Source organism: Vulpes vulpes, chromosome 1 (assembly GCF_048418805.1).
Source record: "Vulpes vulpes isolate BD-2025 chromosome 1, VulVul3, whole genome shotgun sequence".
Lineage (NCBI taxonomy): Eukaryota > Metazoa > Chordata > Mammalia > Carnivora > Canidae > Vulpes > Vulpes vulpes.
Genome location: NC_132780.1, coordinates 153,390,963 through 153,412,817, shown reverse-complemented (window position 1 = coordinate 153,412,817; position 21,855 = coordinate 153,390,963). Strand labels below are relative to the sequence as shown.

At 37.4% G+C, this 21,855-nt stretch overlaps 1 protein-coding gene and 1 pseudogene across 4 annotated transcripts in view; both read right to left on the bottom strand.

Moving 5' to 3' along the window:
* Positions 1 to 21,855, bottom strand: part of PRIM2 (DNA primase subunit 2) — a 299,004-nt gene that overhangs the window by 213,290 nt on the left and 63,859 nt on the right. For 2 of the 4 annotated variants that reach the window (XM_072734812.1, XM_072734830.1), the window contains exons 6-7: positions 21,566 to 21,667; positions 19,097 to 19,234 (exon numbers count right to left, since the gene is read on the bottom strand). In XM_072734812.1, coding sequence (XP_072590913.1) covers positions 19,097 to 19,234; positions 21,566 to 21,667 — 240 coding nt within the window. Of the gene's footprint in view, positions 1 to 15,228; positions 16,039 to 16,953; positions 19,235 to 21,565; positions 21,668 to 21,855 lie in introns of those variants that run through there. The other 2 variants (XR_011996697.1, XM_072734821.1) reach the window with 2 other exon arrangements.
* On the bottom strand, positions 2,892 to 5,037 carry LOC112914093 (tetraspanin-3 pseudogene; annotated as a pseudogene).

The following is a 21,855-nucleotide window of genomic DNA, read 5'->3' as shown; positions in this document are numbered from 1 at the left end:
CTCTCTCTCTCTCTCTCTCTCTCACACACACACACACACACACACACACCAAAGACATTACAAAGTGCCTGTTATAAAACAACAATGAATTAAGGGACCTCATTCAACAATCTAACATACAGATAAGGGCTACCTTGTCACCTGCTCAGCATCCAGATCCAACAGAGTGCATGAAAATAATAATCTTGCATATGCTGCAACATCCTCCACTCTCTGCAGACCTTTCCTTTACACTGGTGGGCAAAGAGGCTGTTTTTCTACCTTCTCTTGCTACCTACTACAGCCATACTTGTAACTTGGGACATGAGAGCAGAAAGGATCAGCACCAATCCATTCCCAAGAGTAACCAGATATGTGACTTACCCTCACTCCATCACTCAACAGACTAATCAATCTGGATTTAGTGATTCAAACAATAAGAATGCCTACATGTTCATTTCAAAAACACCCACTAAAAACATGAAAAAAGGACTGGCTAGCAATTTATTACTATACCACTGATACACACAAGGATTCAACACATTCTTGATTTTAGTTTTTCTCTCTCAATTCAGTTTCTCTCATAAACAAACTCCACATTCCTTTTTTTTTTTTAACCAAAGCCTCTCCTTTCTTCACAACTGGAAAACCACCAACCCATTTACCCAAACATAAAGGTATGTTCCAGTTAGTCATTAACAATACTATCATCTCCTAATACTACCATCCACTGTGGAATACAGCTCATGCCCACCAGGTACACATTTATAAAGTCCTCTTTCCTAAGACAGTTGAGCTTAAAGTCCTCATCCAAAAAAAAAACAAAAAACAAAAAACCTAACCTGTAACCATATATACAGTGACAAGGCTTTTAGCAGTGATCATTTTGCCATCATACAATATTAATTTCATCTCACCTAAATTCAGAAACGCTGATCAACCTTGTGGCAAACACACAGGCTGGTTAACTCAATCAATTTCCTACTTTTTTTGCCTGCCTTTCTCAAAAGTGGCTGAAGAAATAAAATATTTGCCTTTCCAAACAAAGAAGGCCATGAGACACAGTTCTGGCCAAAGAGAAATAAACAGAATTTGCTAGGTAAGAATAGTAAAGGTAACAATTCTGTGACAACATTTGCTCCTCTTGCTCCTCTGATGAAGGAGCTGATCTTCCTAACAAAGACAAGAAAACTGAACCTAAGCAGCCATGTATCCTTGCAACCAAGGGACAGACAAGACAATAATTGTGGGGAAAAGTAGAAGAGGATTTTAAAAACACCCTGACGTTGTTAAAGCACTGCAATATGGTGAGTGAACACCTATCTCAAGGTGGATGAGAAAAGTTAACTCCAACTTCACTAGTTTAAGATATATAACTGGTTGAAGATATTTCTAACTGGTAAATTCCCAATTCTCCAATTACTCAGTAGTAAGGTGCTGACTGACACATTTATGCTCATCAACACTCATCCAAAAAGAAAAGGAAAAAAGAATCCTACTGGTGCCACCTCCCACAAAGAGAAAAATACCCTAAAGATCATGAGCAGAGAAACTATGGATTCAGGTGGACTGGCCTTAAATTCTAGCTCAGCAGCTAAATAGCACTGGGATCTTGGATAAGTTATTCAACCTTTTACGGCAGGCAGCCCGGGTGGCTCAGCAGTTTAGCGCTGCCTTCAGCCCAGGGCGTGATCCTGGAGACCTGGGATCGAGTCCCATGTCGGGCTCCCTGCATGGAGCCTGCTTCTCTCTCTGCCTGTCTCTACCTCTCTCTCTCTCTCTCTCTCTCTCTCTCTCTATCTCTGTATCTCTCATAAATAAATAAAATCTTAAAAAAAAATTTATTCAACCTTTTAAAGCCTCAGCTTCCTCATCTATAAAAACCAAGCTAATAACCACTTTATAATGTTACTGACAGAATTAAATCAGCAATGCATATAACAAATTTAATAGTGTCTAGCAGATAGTAAGTCCTTTAAAAAAATTAGAAACCTGTCTCCATCACCACTACCACAATTACTGTAACCCAACAGGCCAGTTCTCTAGCTAAAATAAGTAAAGTTCAGAGGCCTGACCTAAGAAGAACAATTCAGCACCACATTGAACTGAATGGGAAAATACAGTTTCAAAGTATGTGTGTGTGCAGGCAAACTCGGGAGCACATGTACACCGCCTTAAGCTTACCCTATGGTGTGCGACTGTTAAATACTTGCTGAGGAATGCGTTTCTTAGTCAAAGTGTTAAGAAATGAGAGTAGGGGGATCCCTGGGTGGCGCAGCGGTTTGGCGCCTGCCTTTGGCCCAGGGCGCGATCCTGGAGACCCGGGATCGAATCCCACGTCGGGCTCCCGGTGCATGGAGCCTGCTTCTCCCTCTGCCTGTGTCTCTGCCTCTCTCTCTCTCTCTCTCTGTGACTATCATAAATAAATAAAACTAAAAAAAAAAAAAAAATGAGAGTAGGAACACACAAAACATTGAAGTTACGAAGGTAAAGAAATAATTTCTATGATTTTCAGTACACAATTTTTTTCAGCTATCCTCAAGAAGAGATGATTTCCTTCTTAATATTTTAAACAAAACTCAAAAGTAGTCTGAAGGATTAATGAAAATGTACTTACAAAGCTTTAAGCTACTTGGAAGAAAAGACTATAAATAAAAATTGTTATTCTCTTTCTTTGGGATTACAGCTGCCCTGCCAAATTCCAAAGCTGTATTAGTTTGTTTTTTTCCTTAAAGATTTAATAATATTTCATCCTTCTTCCATTATTTTAGCCTTTAATAGTCAATGTGATAACTGTGGAATTTTTTTATGGAATAGTTACAGAAGATAACACTCTGGTTAGCAATCCTGCTTGCTCTTCTTCTGTTTTCAAATTTATGAGAAGGAAATCCATCTTCTCTATCTTCTTCCAGTTTCAGTTCTATTTTCTAGATCATTACCTCATTCATACCTCAATTTAGTGAGCTCACTGACATTGTTCACCTGTTCTGCAACTCAACAAATATAATCTTGTATATGGAAAAATCATGGTTTCACAAAGAACAGCCATAATTTTTTTAACCAGAGTTTCAATGCTTTCCATATTACTAAAGTTTCATAACTCTATGATAGGTTTCTAATCAAAAATGTAGGTATGAAATCACAAAGTCACCTAACACCATGTTTTAAAATGTACCCTAAAAGTATAAAATGATAAAAAAAAATAAAAAGATTTTATACAAACAGCAAGAGGCTCATAAAACATTTATATTACAATACTACTCTTAGTGCCTCCTTAAAAATTTAGGGGAAACAAAATCTGTGCATTTAGTTATTCTCAATTCTATCATTCTTTGATTATTTCTACTATCAACTAATCTAGGACAATTTTCACTTGCTCTTTTTATTTTTGTTTTTTTTTTTCAGGGGTGATACAGAGTTTATTGAATTAGATTTTTCTATTTACAACTGAGATCACATCTACATACTACTTTGCTAGTCTACATGGGTACATTAATGCTAACGAGTTTAGACTTACGATGAATGGGCTCAATCATACAAACACACACACACACTAATTGTTTTAAAACAGTAGTGCATACATTATACTCCTCCTATAAAGCCAGCTTTGATTAAAAACTGCTAGTTTCAAAGATCAGTCTGATTTTGAAGATGAACCAAGAGACACACTGAATGATTCTAAAATCTATTTTAGCAATTTTATACAGTTGCTATCTTACTGAACTACAGTATATGTTTTTTTTTTTTAAAGGACACTGACGAGGGGCACCGTCTGGTGTTAACTTTCACTGCAGCTGGTTTCCTCCCTCTCCCCGCAAGTACCTTTGGCCCAGAGTTCTCCACCATGCAGACTGGAAGGGCCCAGAGACACTCCGGCAGCAGCCCCGTTACTGCAGGGACCTAACAGAAGCAGGCCTAGGCCCTCTTTTGATTCTCCCACACTATGCAACCTGCAAATGGTTCTGAAATTAGAACATAAACTGCCATACTTAAGAACTTAGGAACACGGAGAGTCAGCTAGAACAGAGGAAAAGAAACTCCTAGGTGGGCAGGGAAGTAGGTGGGCACATGAAGAGCCAAGCTGCTTTGTCCAACACCCGTGTGCTTTAACTAGATAAACTCAGGCCGCCAATAGAGTAGACCTGCTCAATTCACCTTCCAAATCAGAACACGACTAAAAAGCTGAGGCTTGCGTCTTCTCCTATGCGGACGTTCCACCGGTGATGAGGAGCTCATAAGCAGGATCTCTACTCCTTCTGCACAGTACGATGCATGCACATAACATGCCCAGCAGCTGAATAGCTGCAAATGCCAGCGCTGCCCAGATAACATGCATCATGATTTCCTGTAGCTTCTTTACAACTAGAGCCTCACATCCCTCGGCATAGAGGTTGGAGGGGTGGGCCAGGCTGCCATTACAGCTGCTGGCGGTCTCTCTGCAGCAGCTAAGAGGGACACTCTGGTTTTTGGTTTCTTTGAACCAGTCTGTATTTTCCCAGTCTGAATAGTTGTGAATTCCACAACAATGCAGCTGTCTCTGTACATAATCAATAGCCCGGCTAGCAGCATCAGGGTTGGTTCCATTGTAGGTCTTATACACTTTCTGAATGCTGCGATAGACCTCATTTTCCACCTTTGCTCTGTAAACGTATCCCAAAACCACAACAACAACTTCTGTGACAAAAACCAAGAGTAGGATGATGACAAACGTGGCAAGTCCACAGCGGCTTTCTCGGATTGTGGCACAGCAGCCAATTAGGCCAATAATGAAAAGCAAGGCTCCTACAGCTATGATCACTACAGCAGGAATGAGAGTATACACATCTTCAAAGAAGTGGTCATAGTCATCGTAAGTGATAAAGACATAGGCTCCCACATAACATAAAATGCCAGCTGCCCCCCAGAAGATGAGGTTGAGGAACACCAGCACGGTCTTGGAGGACGTGATGCCGCACTGGCCCATGGTGCCGGCGGCCCGGAGCCCTGCTCGGCCGGCGCCGTGGCCCCGAGCGCGACGGCAACGGCAGCGGCGCCTCCCGCCGGGAACTGCTCGTCCTGCCGCGCTCCAGCAGCCCCCGCGCCGCCGCGCAGCCCCGCCCCAGCAGCCACCTATTTTTGTTTTGAACTTATATACTGCTCTCTTAAACATTCTAAATAACATTTCCTATGTCAGCCTAATTTTAGTATATACACTGCCTGCTTGAGTTCACAGGTTGTGTGTCACTTGGATAAAGAGGTAAAGCCTCAGAATCAGAAACTGGTAGTATATGGACAGTACTCACACCTGCCTGAACAGAGTAGGCAGGAGGAGAAATGCCAGGGCCTGTTATCAGCCATGGGTACAGACAACAAAGAAACAAAGAGGAAACTTAAAAACGAAGACAAATAACAGTGGTCTTATTTCCCATCCCCGTCTCCTACTTGCCAAAAGACACAAGATCAGGGAACTGTTCAAAGCTAAGAAAGAGCTCTGCAAAACCTAGATTAGAGCTGATATTTTTTCTGAAGCCCTCTCTGGGATCTCCACAGTAAATTCATTGCTCTCTTTTCGATGCTATCTCTGTACTTATGCTTTTACTGACCACAGTGTAGGAGAACCATTTACATCTCTCTCCCACTGCTCCTCCCTCTCACATGTCCTGAGCATCCTGAGAGCTTGATCATACCTGTTACCAGCGTTTGTGTCTGGATAAAAGAAAATACTCAAAAAAACTTTCCAAATTGTCTCTGAATAAGAATCTTTTTCTAAACATATATAACTATAACAAAATTAAATGATAGTGGGTTATAAAAAAGAAAAAAGCCAACCTTATTATAAACAAATACTTTTTTTTTTTTTTTTTTTAATGTTACCAAAAGAATCCAGGGAATCCCTGGGTCACTCAGTGGTTTATTTTTTTTTTTAATAAATTAATTTTTATTGGTGTTCAATTTACCAGCATACAGAAAAACACCCAGTGCTCATCCCGTCAAGTGTACCCCTCAGTGCCTGTCACCCATTCACCCCCACCCCCCGCCCTCCTCCCCTTCCACCACCCCTAGTTCGTTTCCCAGAGTTAGGAGTCTTTATGTTCTGTCTCCCTTCCTGATATTTCCCATACATTTCTTCTCCCTTCCCTTATATTCCCTTTCACTATTATTTATATTCCCCAAATGAATGAGAACATACACTTAAACAAATACTTCTTTTTAATATTTATTTTCTCTGGAACATATATTAAGTGTTATAGGTAAAAGAGAAGATTTGGGCAATTTAACATAGGATGTGGCCAATTCTATTTCCATAAGACAAAGTTGGTTTAATTAATAGAATATTTTACTTTGGTTTAAATCCTCTGTGTCCTGTGTGTGTGTTTGTATATATCTCCCTCTCATCCTCATTCTTTCATTAATGACAAATCAGAAACTTTTAAGAAAACTAAAATTCAAACATGTCTAATCACTACTTTTCAGTGTCTAGTCACTGTTACAAATTATACTCTCAATATGTAATTAATCCTCAAATATTTTTCAGATTCCTAGCTCTCTTGTGCAAAATTTTTATTTACTTTTACTTTTATTTTTATTTTTTTCCTGTGCAAAATTTTTAAATTGGAAAACTAAATAAATATAACTGTATGTTAATAAACTGAAATTAAAATTAAAACTTAAATAAAAAATAAAAATACTTTATAATAAAAAGGGGAAAATTAACAGGTGATGTATATCTTTCTTCGTAGTGACTGAGTAAAATTTTCCTCTGAGAATAGAACTGTCAAAGATTTGAATTTACAAGTACCCCCCCCCCCAAAAAATGACTATTTCAGTATTTAGCTGTTTCCTAGCAACAGACTCTGCTGATATTTTCTCATCACAAGTAAGTAATAGGGATAAAAATCTGTATTTTGGTGCACTCAGGTATCACTAAAAGCAATGAAGCTCAATGAAAAACATAAATAAACCATAAATGATGTATAAAGTACTAAGCATTTTATAATCAATCTGGGCTATAGCTATAACATGAGTACCTATAATTCTTAAATATGATAAATGACCTGAGGAACAGGAGTGCTTATAAACAGTGATCTTTTCTGTGATTGGGAGTGGGCAGGATGCACAGGGGACGACACAAGGTGACCACAAAAATAGTAACCTAAGAATTACTCTAGAGAGTTAGTCCAACCACAAAGAATGAAACTATCTCAAGGTAGCTAGAGTTTAAACCTGGATTACATTGCATCATGAGAGGTTTTTTTTTTTTTAAGGATTTTATTTATTTTTTCATTCATGAGATAGATAGAGAGAGAGAGAGAGAGAGAGAGAGTCAGAGACACAGGCAAAAAGGGAAGCAGGCTCCACACAGGGAGCCCACTGTGGGACTCAATCCTGGGACTCCAGAATCACACCCTAAGCCAAAGGCAGGTGCTCAACCACTGAACCACCCAGCCATCCCACAACATGAGAGTTTCTAAACAAAACATGAAACTCACATCTTATATATTCCAAAGAAAAACTGTCAAAAGAATAACAATTTTAACTAATAGAACCAACTGCAGTAGTTTATCAGAATTGTGAGGTCATCAACAGTTGCACTTCACACATCATCAAGACTTCACTCTTTCATTAACAATATACTTGAGTATATTGTTATACTCAACCTCGTTTAACTTTAGTTTTCTCAACAAATGTAGAGAAAATACAAACAGGTAGTTCTCACAAGGTACTTCATCAGATCCTGAGTACCTACTCTGCATAAGGCGCTGTATTAAGCATCAAAGAATAATTAAGCTGGATTTGGCACAAGCCCCATCATGGAGAAGCTGAATATGATTCAATCTTTACCCTGGTGAACCCTACATTTAAAACATGTAACAAAAAGACTTAATTGGAGGCAAATCAGAGAAAGCAATAGAGGGGCAGAGTTATTTGACTGGGTCTGGGAAGAGGCAACAAAATGTAGCAAAAAGGAAGAAAGGCACTAGACTTAAGGAGGTCTGGGAAACCTGGGTCCTTTACTAATTAGCTGAGTGAATTTTGGCAAACCATTCAAACTTTCTGGGGCTACACGTTCATGGGTAAAATGAAGAGACATTACTGGCATTTACTGAGAGCCTCTCATAATAAGCAAGAGTGCTAAAGCACTGCCATATATATATAATAGGACAAAGCAAGCATGTCCACCAATATCTGTAAACCTAGAGTTTGCATTCTAGTTGACAAGAATAAGGGCAAGAAAACATACAAATGATTACCAGACAACTCTAAAATCCTTTTCTGCTCTAAAAATTCTACATATATGTACTGCTAACATTTGCTGGCAACTAAAAAGCAAAGCAAAGTTAAAATAAGTGTATAATTAAAATTCTTACCACCAATAAATTCCATAAACACATCTTTTCTCAAAATTCCCTTAGTTGAGGTGACACAACTCTCAGGACAATCCCTATTTTCAACCTAGTCACTGAGTGCTTCCAGCATATTTTAGCTCCTCCTACTAGGTAAGAGGGATCTTGGGGGTCAAAGTCCTGTCTCATAAATATCCCATCTCCCATTTTACCCTAGGCACTATATAGCAAACCTAACATATGTTAAAGAAATGCTTGCTGAATGGACATAATTGCAAGCTGGACATTATATAAGGTTTAATAAACCTTATAAATCTCACAAATAGAGCAATGATCAGGTCAGTATCCTCAGTCAACTAAGGTGTCTCAAATTAGAAAGATGTTTATTTTTTCCCACAAAATAATTCTTTCCATTAGTTTCACAGCTTCCAACTGTAACATTTTGTTTCCCACAGATCAGTACCATGAGAGAATAAATGGGCTGATGTTGGATACTAAAGGTGTAGGTGAAGCATTAGCTGCAGCACTGACTGATTCATCTCAATTGCCTTCAAGAGCTATTAAATGGCCAGGAAGTAATATTAGAAAAGATACAGTAATCAATCCAAAACCCAAGAAAATCAACTAGTTAGACACAAGATAAAATTCTTACATGATTACAAATTAAGTAACCATTCAAGATAATTTAACCACAATTTAAGAAACTAAACACTGCTTTTTAAAAGAGGATGAAAGATTTAAGAGGATTGTAAGCTCTTTAGAAATAAAAATTACTTTATCAAGTGCCTACAAAGAACATTTTTCCAAAGCAACAAACACACAGTGAGCCAGAAATTTAACTAGTATTCTAAAAATGTGAAAAGGAAATCCTTTTCAAAAAAGGAAAATCTTTACTTTTCTCTGTGACTTTGAGAAAGAGTTGCTTCTTTGCCTGCCGTTATTTCCTTGGGAATTTCTATATCAAAGTTAGAAGTTTGTAAATAATATTTTCTGAAAGTCAGTGTTTTTAATCTGTACCAGTAGCTTCTAATGGTGAATAGCACAAAGAGAAAGTGAAATTAGTCACACTCTGCAAGAAAAAAGAAAAACTGCTTCAAAGAAATTCAGCTACAATTTAAGAAGCTGTCCCATTTTTCAAAACCAAACAAAGCATATTCTTCTGCTTCATGACACGGAATAGAGGTACATGCAAAGCCATGCTCAGCTGTAGGCCCTCCTGGGTTCTCCACTACCAAACCACTCTCTCCTGTGTGATCTCAGAGAATCTCATGGCCTCACCTCCTCCTCCCCAGAAATCAGGACTTCTAAATCCAACTTCATAGTTGCCATCTCCAACTGTATGACTAATAAGCACCTCCCACATGATACAGTCAAAACAGAACTCTTGGCTTTATCTTACGTACTTCTCTCACAGGCCTCCCCATCATGGTAAAAGGCATCACCCTTTAATCAATGATTTAGGCCAAAAGTCGAACCTGTGTAACAGAGTGGTCCAGAATAGAGACACTGAAGCCAGGTCACATGGATTCAAATCCTTCCTCTGCTCCTCACTACCTATACAGAGATGCTATAAGCCACAGAGTAATAACAGCATCCACTTGATAGGGTTACCATGAAGATTATATATGTTAATTCATATAAAGCATTTAGAAATGTACTTGGCAAATATTAAACTCAGTTCCAGCTATCATTAATTTCTTGATTCTTCTTTTTCTCTCACACCCAGTCTATCATGTCAGGCATACTTCAAAAACATAATTGAAATCCATGGACTTCTCTCAGTTATTATCACCACAATCACCCATTCTAAGCCACCATCTAGAAAACTAGTCCTCATGCTTCCATTCTTTCTTACCTTTCAGTGTTTTTCAAGCAGCAGCCACAGTAATCCATTTAAAACTTAAATCAGATCATACTGTTCCCTCATTCAAAACCATCCAAAGGTTTTCCACTACATTAGGTTAAAAATCAAACTCTCCACCCTGGTTTATTCAAAGTCCTGTATCTAAGTCATTGCAGGCTCATCTTGTATCACCCTCTGCTGGCTCACTACACTCCAGTCACACTGGCCTTTTTTATTTTGCAAAAATGCCAAGATTCTCTCCTGCCTAAAACACACTTTCCTCTGTATTTGTTCCGCTGGCTCCTTCATGTTAGATATAATAGTTATTATTTATTTCCTTCGTAAGTGTCTACCTCCACTACAATACAAGCTTTATTAAAAAAAAAAAAAAATCTCATCTATCTTGTTAAGTATTGTGTCCCAGGCAGCCCCGGTGGCGCAGCGGTTTAGCGCCACCTGCAGCCCCAGGCGTGATCTGGAGACCCTGGATCGAGTCCCATGTCGGGCTCTCTGCATGGAGCCTGCTTCTCCCTCTGCCTGTGTCTCTGCCTCTCTCTCTCTCTCTCTCTCTGCATCTCTATGAATAAATAAATAAAATCTTTTAAAAAGTATTATGTCCCTAGTACCCAAAACAATATGTGGGTGAACAAAAGTTATTTAAAAAAAAATAAACCATTAACTAAAAGAACTGGCCAAAGCTTCTAGAATTGTTATGTGAAGCAAAGAAATGTATCTTTCCCTCATTCTTTTCCCTAACTGGTTATTAATTTATTGCAACTCAGCTCCTAATTCAAACTTTTGCCTATTCTGTAATTGGATCCTAATATAATTTTTAGTATTTCCTCAATTTTTAAAACTCTATATCCCCAGTAATATAACTCCTTATAAAGATACAGTTATCATCAAAAGATCTAAAATTACAATTAGAAAACCTAAAATCCAGTTATGGCTCCAGCAACTCCTAGGCAACATAACCCTGAACCAATTAGCCTCTTGGAGCTACATTTTCCTCATTATATAATGTAGACAAGTCCCTGTCCATTTCAGAGGTCTGTGGTGAAGTCCAAGGAGGTAGAGAACAGTAAAGTATAACCAAGTAGAAATGAGTATTATCCATCAGCTCAAGAAAACTGCACTGGGCACTTGCTCTCTGGGCTAGATGCTATACTAAGTAACAAATTTTTAATTAAAACAAGAATCCCTACTCTCAAAGAGGTTACATTTTAGTTGAGGAAAAAAACATAATGAGAATGATTTCATCACAGTTTGGTGGTGCTATGGGAGTACAAAGAAGATATAGTTAGCACAATTTGGGGGCTTACAGGCAGCTTCCTAGGAGACTGGGGCCATGGCTAACTCTCAAAGGATCAGTAGGAGAGAAGAGTTCTTATCAAATAAGAAGGTAATGACCATTTACATGTCCTAGAGCATGTTCAAAAGCCAAACTAGTTACTGGATCATAAAACCCACATGATCACAAGTTAAGAACAAGTTTTCAAGTATCATCTCAGGTAAAACTCTTCTATCAACTTAGACTTCCCCCAGTGCCATTTATTTCATCCTTACTCCTAATTAAAATGCCTTTTTCTTCCCCACCTTTAAGTCCATTTTTTCTCATTCTACCAGAATATTTCCATTAATAAGGCTGAAATTTTTCCATTACATATTTCAAGGTCAAGACCTTCTCCACTAGAAAAAAATTAAAATTAAAAAATATATATAAACTTTCCCCAATGAAAGGAATGGTAATAAAGAGACCATGGCAATAGGTTTAGATTTCTCCTTTACCATAGCCCTAAGGGAAATTCCTTCCCTTCCTTCAGGCTCCCTGCACAACTGTCAGGAAGGGTTCCCCAGTATATACTTCTGGTATACTTCTGATCGGTAGCACCAACCTACCCAGAGGAAGCAAGCCTTTTTCCTCCTTCTCACCCTCAGCACCATTTCCAACCTGCTGGTTTCTTCTAACATTGGGTTTAGTCTTCAATTTGGAAATCCTTGCTATGGCTTGGCATTCAGACTGAATAGGGAGAGGCCATATGTAGGGTGCTTGAAATTTGAGGAGCAGTACGGAAACCATCCCTCTTTCGTTGGGGAAACCCTCTTGCATGCGGGTGTAGCGTAAGGAAGGGTATTATTGCCTATGCCTCACCTCCCACACTGGAGACAGACAGGGTGAGGTCCTACCCAGAACTCTGAATCTGGAAGGGAAAGTAAAGTTGAAGGGAGAGTCACAATCATTTTAGGGCAATCGCACCCAGCACCTGGAACCCCTGGGGTACCTGACCATTTCTTAATCTGGATCTTTTGTTTCCTGCTGATTCTGTGGGCACCTCCTGTCATTTCAAAAAAAGAAAAAAAAAAAAAAAAAACCACCCGTGAGAAAGCCAAGCACTGCCCAAAACAAGTCATTGTTCCTCTTCTATATTCCAAAGACATGAGGCCTGAGACCTCTACAACCCACCAGCAATCACGACAAATTCATTAAAAGTAAGTCAGATTCCACTAAAGTGGACATATTTTACAATCCACTTCTAGGCATACAACCAACAGAAATGTGTTTCCCAAAAATGTCGTAGAATGTTCAAAGCAGCTGTACTAATAATAACCAGAAAAAGAAAACAAAACCTAAATGTCTATCAACCACGTAATGGATAAATTGTCAATAATTCAATCAGAATTGAGATAAATCAAAATCATGTGTCACCTAACAGGATGTAATAAAAAACATACCATCACTTTTATGATATTCCTGCTCAAGATGTATAATTTGAATCTTAATATGCAGAAACATCAAACAAATCCCAACAGAGAGATTCTACAATATAACTAGCCTATTTTCTTCAAAAGTAATAAAGTCATGAAAGACTAACAGAAACTAAGAATCTGCTCCAGACTAAAGGAGACTATAAAGATATCACTAAGTAACACATGTGATAAGATTGGATCATTCTGAAATAAAGGACATGATTGAGACAACTATGAAACTTGAATGGGGTCTGAGGATTAGATGGCATTTGTGTGTTGATGCTAACTTACTTATTTTCAAAGGTGAACTGTGGTTATGTAAGAGAACATCTTTGTTTATAGGAATTACAACCTAAAGTACTGAGGGTAATGAGACATCAGGTGGCTGTGACAAAAGGCTATGTTTTTTATTTGCAACTTTTTTGTAAGTATGTTATTTCAAAATTGTAAAACATTAACGTTTTTTATTTGCAACTTTTTTGTAAGTATGTTATTTCAAAATTGTAAAACATTAACATTACTTTGTTTTTGTTTTATTTTGTTTTAAGAAGCATGGCCCCCAACTCAGAACTTGAACTCACAACTCTTGAGATCAAGAACCTGAGCTGAGATCAAGAGTATGCCACCCAAGCACCCCTTTAAATTTAGTTACTTTGAAGGGAAGAATGAGCTGGAGGGAAATAAGAGAAAGGAATTCAAAATTCATATGCTGTATTTTTTACCAACAAGGTACAATAGCTTAAATGTAATTTGCTGAAAAATAAGTATTACTAACTCAGGAACTTAAAGAGTTTGTCTTTAATCTCAGTATATTTAGAGCTTCTATGTTCTGCACAAAACAGTTTATAAAATTTGCCAAAAACTGCGCATCTTTCTCTGCACATTAGACTATTAGAAAGATAAACCAAATAGCAAATATCCATGTGCTCATTTTTATTAGCAAGAAAAACTTTCTTTCAGAAGCACCCAAACAACTTCTCACATTTTTCAGCCACATTATTATACCACATGCATAGATTAACAATTTCGAAAAGAGAAGGAAACTACCAAAATCAGCACAGGGGTTGTACCAATATTCCAGATGCTTTCTGAAGTGTATCATGGTATTTTTGGTTGTTGTGGGAACTGGGAGGGCCACTACTGGTATTTAGTAAATGAGAGCTATGGATGCCCAATGTCCTGAAAAGTATGTAGCTGATTCACACAAGAAGTGCTGTCCAAGATGTCAGCAGAGAAAATGGGTAAACAAAATCACTAATAATGGCCAACCAGTAGGCAAACACCAATGTCTGACACAGAGATTTACAGTGGTGAAAGACATTATCTTCATCTGTAAATAGATTATGCTCCAGAGTAAGTCACAGACAACTAAAGAAACTATTTAAAAACATTAACTTTACTGAAGATTTTTTTAAGTCAAAAACACAGAATTAGGGAAGAAGGAAGAACATTAACAGTTAATAGACACCATTATACTAGGTGTTTTCATAAACTGCCTTATCAATAAAACCAGTTGATCATTTTAGTCTTCCAAAATATTGAAATAGTTGAATTACACATGCTTAGGTAACCCCAGACAGTCAGTAATAAGAATTATTTAAACCAGAAAATATTTAAAATTTTAGCTCAAAAGAAAAGATTGGCCTATGAATCTACTCCTCTGTGTGAGTATACACACCACATCTTTATCCACTCATCTATTGATGGACAATTCCATATTTTACCTAATTATAAATAATGCTGAAATAAACACAGGAGTGCATATATCTTTTTGAATTACCATTTTCATATTCTTTGTGTAAATACTCAGTAGTGGAATTGCTGGGTCATATGGAAATTTTTTGAGGAACCTCCATACTGTTTTCCAGTGACTGCACCATGCTGAATTCCCAACCAGCAGTGTGCAAGGGTTCCTTTTTCTCCACATCCTTGCCAATACTCCCTTTTGGTCTTTTTGATGTTAGCCATTCTGGCAGGTATGAGGTGATACCTCATTGTGGTTTTGATTTGCATTTCCCTGATAATGAGAGATGTTGGGCATCTTTTTGTGTGTCTTACAGCCACCTGTATGTCTTCTTTGGAAAAATGTCTATTCAGATCCTTTGTCCATTTTTTTTTAATTTTACTTATTTATTCATGAGAGACAGAGAGAGAGAGATTGAGAGAGAGAGAGAGAGAATGAGAGAGAGGGGCAGAGGGAGAAGCAGGCTCCATGCAGGGAGCCCGACGTGGGACTCGATCCTGGGTCTCCAGGATCACACCCTGGGCTGAAGGTGGCGCTAAACTGCTGAGCCACCTGGGCTGCGCCCTTTGTCCATTATTTTATCAGACTGATTTTTTTTTTTTTTTTTTTTGGTGTTGAGTTGTACTAAGTTCTTAATTCTTAATACATTTAGACATTAACTCCTTATCAGATACATCATTTACAAATATCTTTTATCATTCAGTAGGCTGTCTTAGTTTTGTTGACGTTTCCTTTGCCACAGAAAAGCTTTTTATTTTGGTGTAGTCCTAACAGGTTGATTTTGCTTTTGTTTCCCATGCCAAAGGAAAGATACCTAGCAAAGTGTTCCTATTGCTGATGTCCAAGAGACTATTAATGTCTATGTTTTCTTCCAGGATATTTATGGCTTCAGGTCTCACATTTAGGTCCTTAATCCATTTTGAGTTTACTTTCGGGAATGACGTGAGAAAGTGGTCCAGTTTCATTCTTCTGCATGTAGCTGTCCAGTTTTTCCAAAACCATTTATTGAAGAAACCTTTTCCCACTGTATATTCTTACTTTGTCATAGATTAATTGATCACCAAAGTAGGAGTTTGATCACTGAAGTATGAGTTTATTTCTGAACTCTCTATTCTGTTCCATTGATCTGTGTTTCTATTTTTGTCCCAGAACCATTCTGATTACTACAGCTTTATAATATATCTTAAAATCTGAGATTGTTTTGTTCTTTTTCAAGAGTGCTTTGGCTATTTGGGCTCTTCTGTGGTTCTATAGAAATCTTAAGATTATTTGTTTCAGTTCTGTGAAAAACACTTGGGGGATCCCCGGGTGGCACAGCGGTTTAGCGCCTGCCTTTGGCCCAGGGCGCGATCCTGGAGACCCAGGATCGAGTCCCACGTCGGGCTCCCGGTGCATGGAGCCTGCTTCTCCCTCTGCCTGTGTCTCTGCCCCTCTCTCTGTGTGTGTGTGACTATCATAAATAAATAAAAATTTAAAAAAAAAAAAAAAACACTTGGTATTTTGATAGGGACTGCATTATACCTGTAGATTGCTTTGGGCAGTATGGACGTTTTAATAATATTGGCTCTCCCAACCCAAGAACATGGAGTATCTTTCCCTTTGTTAGTGTCATCTTCAATTTCTTTCATCAGTGTTTTATAGTTTGCAATACAGGTCTTTCACTCCCTTGGTTAAGTTTACTTCTAAGCATTGTATTCAATTTACATGTTCTTTTCAAGTACCTTTTTTGGTACTTGATTCAGAACTTCAAGGTTATGTGATATGGCTCTTTTAAGCTATATTGATTACAGACAGGAGTATAGGCCAATCTTTCCTTTGGAGTTAAAAAGTATATTTTCTGGTATAATTTTTATTACTGCTGGGGTTACCGAATTATGTATAATTCAGCTATATCAACAATTCAGGGCAATTATAAACAGAACTGTTTTCTTCATTTCTCTGCTACTTCACTATTAGTGTACAGAAATGCAAGATTTCTGAATATTAATTGTGTAACCTGTGACTTTACTGAACTCATTTGTCAGTTCTAATAGTTTTTAGTGGAGTCTTTCGGATTTTCTATATATAGTATCATGTCATCTGTAAACAGTGAAAGTTTAACTTCTTCCTTACCGATCTGAATGCCTTTTAATTTTTTTTTTCTTGTCTGACTGCTGTGGCTAGGACTTTCAGTAATGCACTGGATAAAGACAAGAGAGTGGACATCCTTGACTCTTCCTTTTTATTTTTTTAAAGATTTTGTTTATTTATTCACAAGAGACAGAGAGAGAGAGAGAGACACAGGCAGAGGGAGAAGCAGGCTCCATGCAGGGAGCCCGATGTGGGACTCAATCCCGGGACTCCAGCATCATGCCCTGAGCCGAAGGCAGGCTCTAAACCGCTGAGCCACTCAGGAATCTCCAACTCCTTCTTGATCTTAGGAGAAAACCTCTCAGTTTTTCACCATGGAGTGTGATGTTAGCTGTGTGTTTTTCACATAGGCCTTTATTATGTTGAGGTAAGTTCCCCCTAAAACTATTTTGTTGAGTTTTTATCATGAATAGATGTTGCACTTTGTCAAGTGCTTTTTCTACATCTACTGAAATGATCATAAGGTGTTTACTCTCTTGTTGATGTGATTTATCACATCGATCAGTTTGTGAATACTGAACCACCCTTGAATGCCTGTTAGAAATCCTTCTTGATCATGGATTTTAATGGATTGTTGGATTCAGTTTACTAATATTTTGTTGAAGATTTCTGCATCTATGTTTATCAGATACTAGCCTATAGTTCTTTTTTGCGGTATATTTTGGTATCAGGGTAATGCTGACCTCATAAAATGAATCTTGAAGTTTTCCCTCACCTTCTAATTTTTGGAATAGTTTGAGAAGAACAAGTATTAACTCTTCATTAAATATTTGGTAGTATTTGCCTGTGAAGCCATCTGCTCCTGGACTTTTATTTGTTGGAAGTTTATTGATTACTATTCAATTTCTTTGCTAGTAATCGGTCTGCTCAAATTTTCTTTTTCTTCCTGATTCAGTTTTGGTGGGCTAAATATTTCTAAAAAGTCATCTATTTCTTCTTGGCTGTCCAATTTGCTGGAATATAATTTTTCATAATATTATTTTATAATCCTTTATATTTCTGTGGTGTAAGCTGTTATTTCTTCTCCTTCATTTCTGATTTTATAAGAGTCCTTTTTTTTTTCATAAACTAAAGGATTATCAATTTTATTGATCTTTTCAGAGAACCAACTCCTGGTTTCATTGATCTATTGTACTGTTTCTTCAGTCTCTATGTCATTTACTTCTATTCTAATCTTTATTATTTCCTTCCTTCTACTGGCTTTGAGCTTTGCTTGTTCTTCTTCCAGCTCCTCTAGGTGTATGGTTAGGTTGACTATTTGTGATCTTCCTTGCTTCTTAAGGAAGGCCTGTATTGCTATTATCCTCCCTCTTAGAACTGCTTTTGCTGCATCTCCAAAATTTTGGCATTGTATTTTCATTTGTTTCCATGTATCATTTGATTTTTTCTTTGCCTTCTTAACCAAGGCCCATTCATTATTTAGCAGCATGTTGTTTAACCTCTATGTAATTGTGCTCTTTCCGAAGTTTTCTTGTGACTGATTTCTAGTTTCATACTTTGTGGTTGCAAAAGAGCATGATAGGAATTCTTTTTGAATTTGCTGAAACTTGTTTTGTGACCTAAGGTGATCTTTCCAAAGAATGTCCCATGTGCACTTGAAAAGAATTTGTATTCTTCTCTTTGGGGATAGAATGTTTCTGAATGTTTCTGTTAGATCCATCTGGTTCACTGTATCAATCAAAGCTACTGTTTCCTTACTGATTTTCTGTCTGGATGATCAGTTCATTAATGTTAAATGCGGGAGTTCAAACCTACCTAAAACATGTATTTTTAAGATATTATCACTGAAGTGTAACACTTCCAAAAAATCCATTGAAAAGCACTGATCATATTATTTATTCAAACAGCTACCACCACTTTCACTCAGCAGATTATTTATTGCAGCACTAGTATATCACCATTTTTATTACTTAATATAAAGACTTTCTTCTACATCACCCTCTACAGATACAAAATACCAATTTAGACAGAAATCTAGAGGTCATACACATCATAGGCAAAAGCAATTGTGAAGGGCCTTATATAATATCATTTCCAAGGAAAAAGGCACAACCTTGAAGACATGACCCACAGAAGCATCTCACAAAATTAATCAGTTCACTATTAGTTTTACTATAAGAAAGAAAAATTAAAAAACTAACTATGGGCAGTAACAAATAAAAACCTAGTGGTTCTATAATTACCAGTACAACATCATAAGCATTCAATTATCACTATAAAAATTAACCTATTTCTTAAGAAGTGCAGGACAAAATTACCAAGAGTATATAATTAAAAATGTGAGTGTGTGAAAATAAAGTAAGTACAGAAATAAAGTGAAATACCTACCGCCAATGCCTTGGACAGTTTGGCTCTGAATTCATTCAGGACGATTGCCACAATGTCTCTAAGTGGTACATAAGCAAAGCCACCTTCCAAATAGACTTTCCTTCCTCGGAACAAATCCAGAGCATCAGCAAAAGGGATCTGAATTCACAGTGAAACAGGGAAAATAAGTCAGTACCTGTCATGAAATTTTTCTAAATCTTATGTACTGAGTCTAAGCAAAATTCTTCCTAGAGAACTTAATCTGTCCCAGCAGATCAAAAAAAAACAAAAACAAAACAGCTCATATTCCTTAAAACTGAATAATATTGGGAAAATGCCAGTCCAAAAATGTGCTAATTTCAGAGTAGATGCTTTGAAAAATATAAGCCAAGTTCAAATGCATTATTTTTATTCTTTTTTTTATATTTTTATTAACTCATGAATTTACAAATTATAATCTTCAGGATTTTAAACTCTCAATTCAAGCCATCTAAGCATATTGCATTCCCCTCATATGACATATCCCACAATTTTATTCTGCACCAATTATGTGTATATAATATGTTCAGTGCTGAAAATTACTAGTAAAGTAATTCTAAACTTCTTCATCTGTTTCCATTCTTCCACTAGAAAAATACATTGGACAAGCTAATCTCAACACCAAGAAACAGAAATAATAAATGTTCAGTTCCACTACTGAAGTACTTACCAGTAAATATCATTTGAAAAACATAATACTTCACTTGCATTTTTTAAAATCCTAAGAACTATCCTAAATTTTAATGATATGAGAATATGGTATGAGTAAACTGAAAATCATCCTCACTCTCCATTATAGTTCTTCTTTTTAAAAATGAAGTAAAAATATTAGGTGAAAGAAATGATACCCAAATTGCCTAGTCACCCAAGGTTTAAAGAGGAGTTAAATCTATATGCCTAAGTAGCATATAGGTGGCAGAGTTAATTAAGTATCCAGCTCTTGGCTTCAGCTCAGGTCGTGAGCTCATGAGTCATGGGATCAAACCCTGAGACAGGGTCTGCACTCAATGGAAAGTATGCTTAGACTCTCCCCCTCTGCCATCCCCCAACTCAGGCACTCTCTCTCTCCCTCAAATGAATAAATCTTAAAAAAAAAAAAATATATATATATATATATATATGCGCATATATATATATGCACCTAAGATTCTTCTACATATCTAATAACACCACCCAATAAACAGATCATGTTTTTTTTTTTAACAGATTTCTAGGACTACAACACAGTCCTAAAGAAGTTAATCACTTAGTTGAGAAAACAAGACAGACAAACATGGAAAGTCAAACAGCTCTACAGGGTGGTATGTGTATGACACAGCACCAAACAACAGTCATACAGAACATATTAGAGGAGGAGGAGAGAGGTTTTATTTCAATGATCCAGGCAAGAGGTGGGGATAGTTTGGAAACATAAGTTCTTAGTTCAAACTCTGTGACTGACCAGACTTATGATTTCTATACATTTAGTGAATGCTTCTAAATTTCAGGAGGGAAAGGGAGAGAGATGGAATAAATGGCCCTTAGGGGTTCTTAGCTCTGATATTCCATGATTCTAGCTTATTAAGGTGGCCACAGTGCACATAAAAATGCCCAAGCAGGAGCAAAAAATGGTGTAAAGGCAGAGTAATGGGAAATGTGTGGTGTAGGAAGAATAAATATTGATTCCCATATTCTAAGTTTGGGAAACTGACTGAATGATGGCCTAAATGGGAGAAATAGAGAAGCTTAGGAGCTAATGTGGAAGCAGGAATTTAAACTACTGGCACTCACCAACAATAACCAGTACATCCTTTTCAAAGGAAATTGTGGGGTTACAGCTATCAAATTTTAAAATTAATTTCCGCTCTGCCCCTTCCCCTTCTGGAATTACTCAGTCCAAAAGCTTTCAGTTTGTTCAAGCAAATTAGCTATCTGTGCTGAGGAAAAGAGGGCAGCAGAGATGGCCCACTTCAAGATGCCAGCACCTGAGTAGGTCCAAGAAGGTCTTGCCAGAGGAAAGCAAAGAGGCAGACAGTGAAAGAGCCCAAATGGAGTAAGAAAGAGCCTAGGTGAGGAAGACAGTCTAAGCATGGCATCAGGGCCCAAGAGTGGTGAAAAAGGCTATCACACAGAGCAGTGATCCAGAACAAGTTGTTGGGCGAAGAGAATATCCCTGCAGGGGCAGCTCAGCATGGTGTGGAAGCCTAAATATTGTGAGGAGACTATTCCTTTAAGAAAATGGCTTGCTTTGGTGGGGTCAGAGTCCAAACAAGGTTAGAAGGGTGTTTAGGCTATGTAGAACAGCCCAGCACAGGATGTTAGCACACCCTCAGGGGGGTGAAGATGAATTCTACATAGCAAAGGGAGAAGCTGTAGTGGCCAGATGCCATATGACTGGGTTAATTACATATGCATATAAAGCTCAACATTATATTTAACAAAACCTAGGAAGTATTTTAAAAGTTTACATACCTTATAAACTGACTCCGAATCCAAATCCAACTTAGACCCACACAAACTGGGTGATGAAGCAAGAATCTCCTGTTCTCGGAGACTCTTCTCCTCATCACTTATCTAAAAGGAAATATATTTTATACTGTTTAAAAAATTAAAGTTCTGTAAAACAAAGAAATTAAAAGTCTTCATTCAGTTCCAATAAAATACTTTCCTGTTCTAGTATGGATTCTTCAGTTTTATAAAAATGTTAAAATCCTGGTATCTCAAATCATTACTATGATTAAGAAAGCCAAAATATGAAAGAA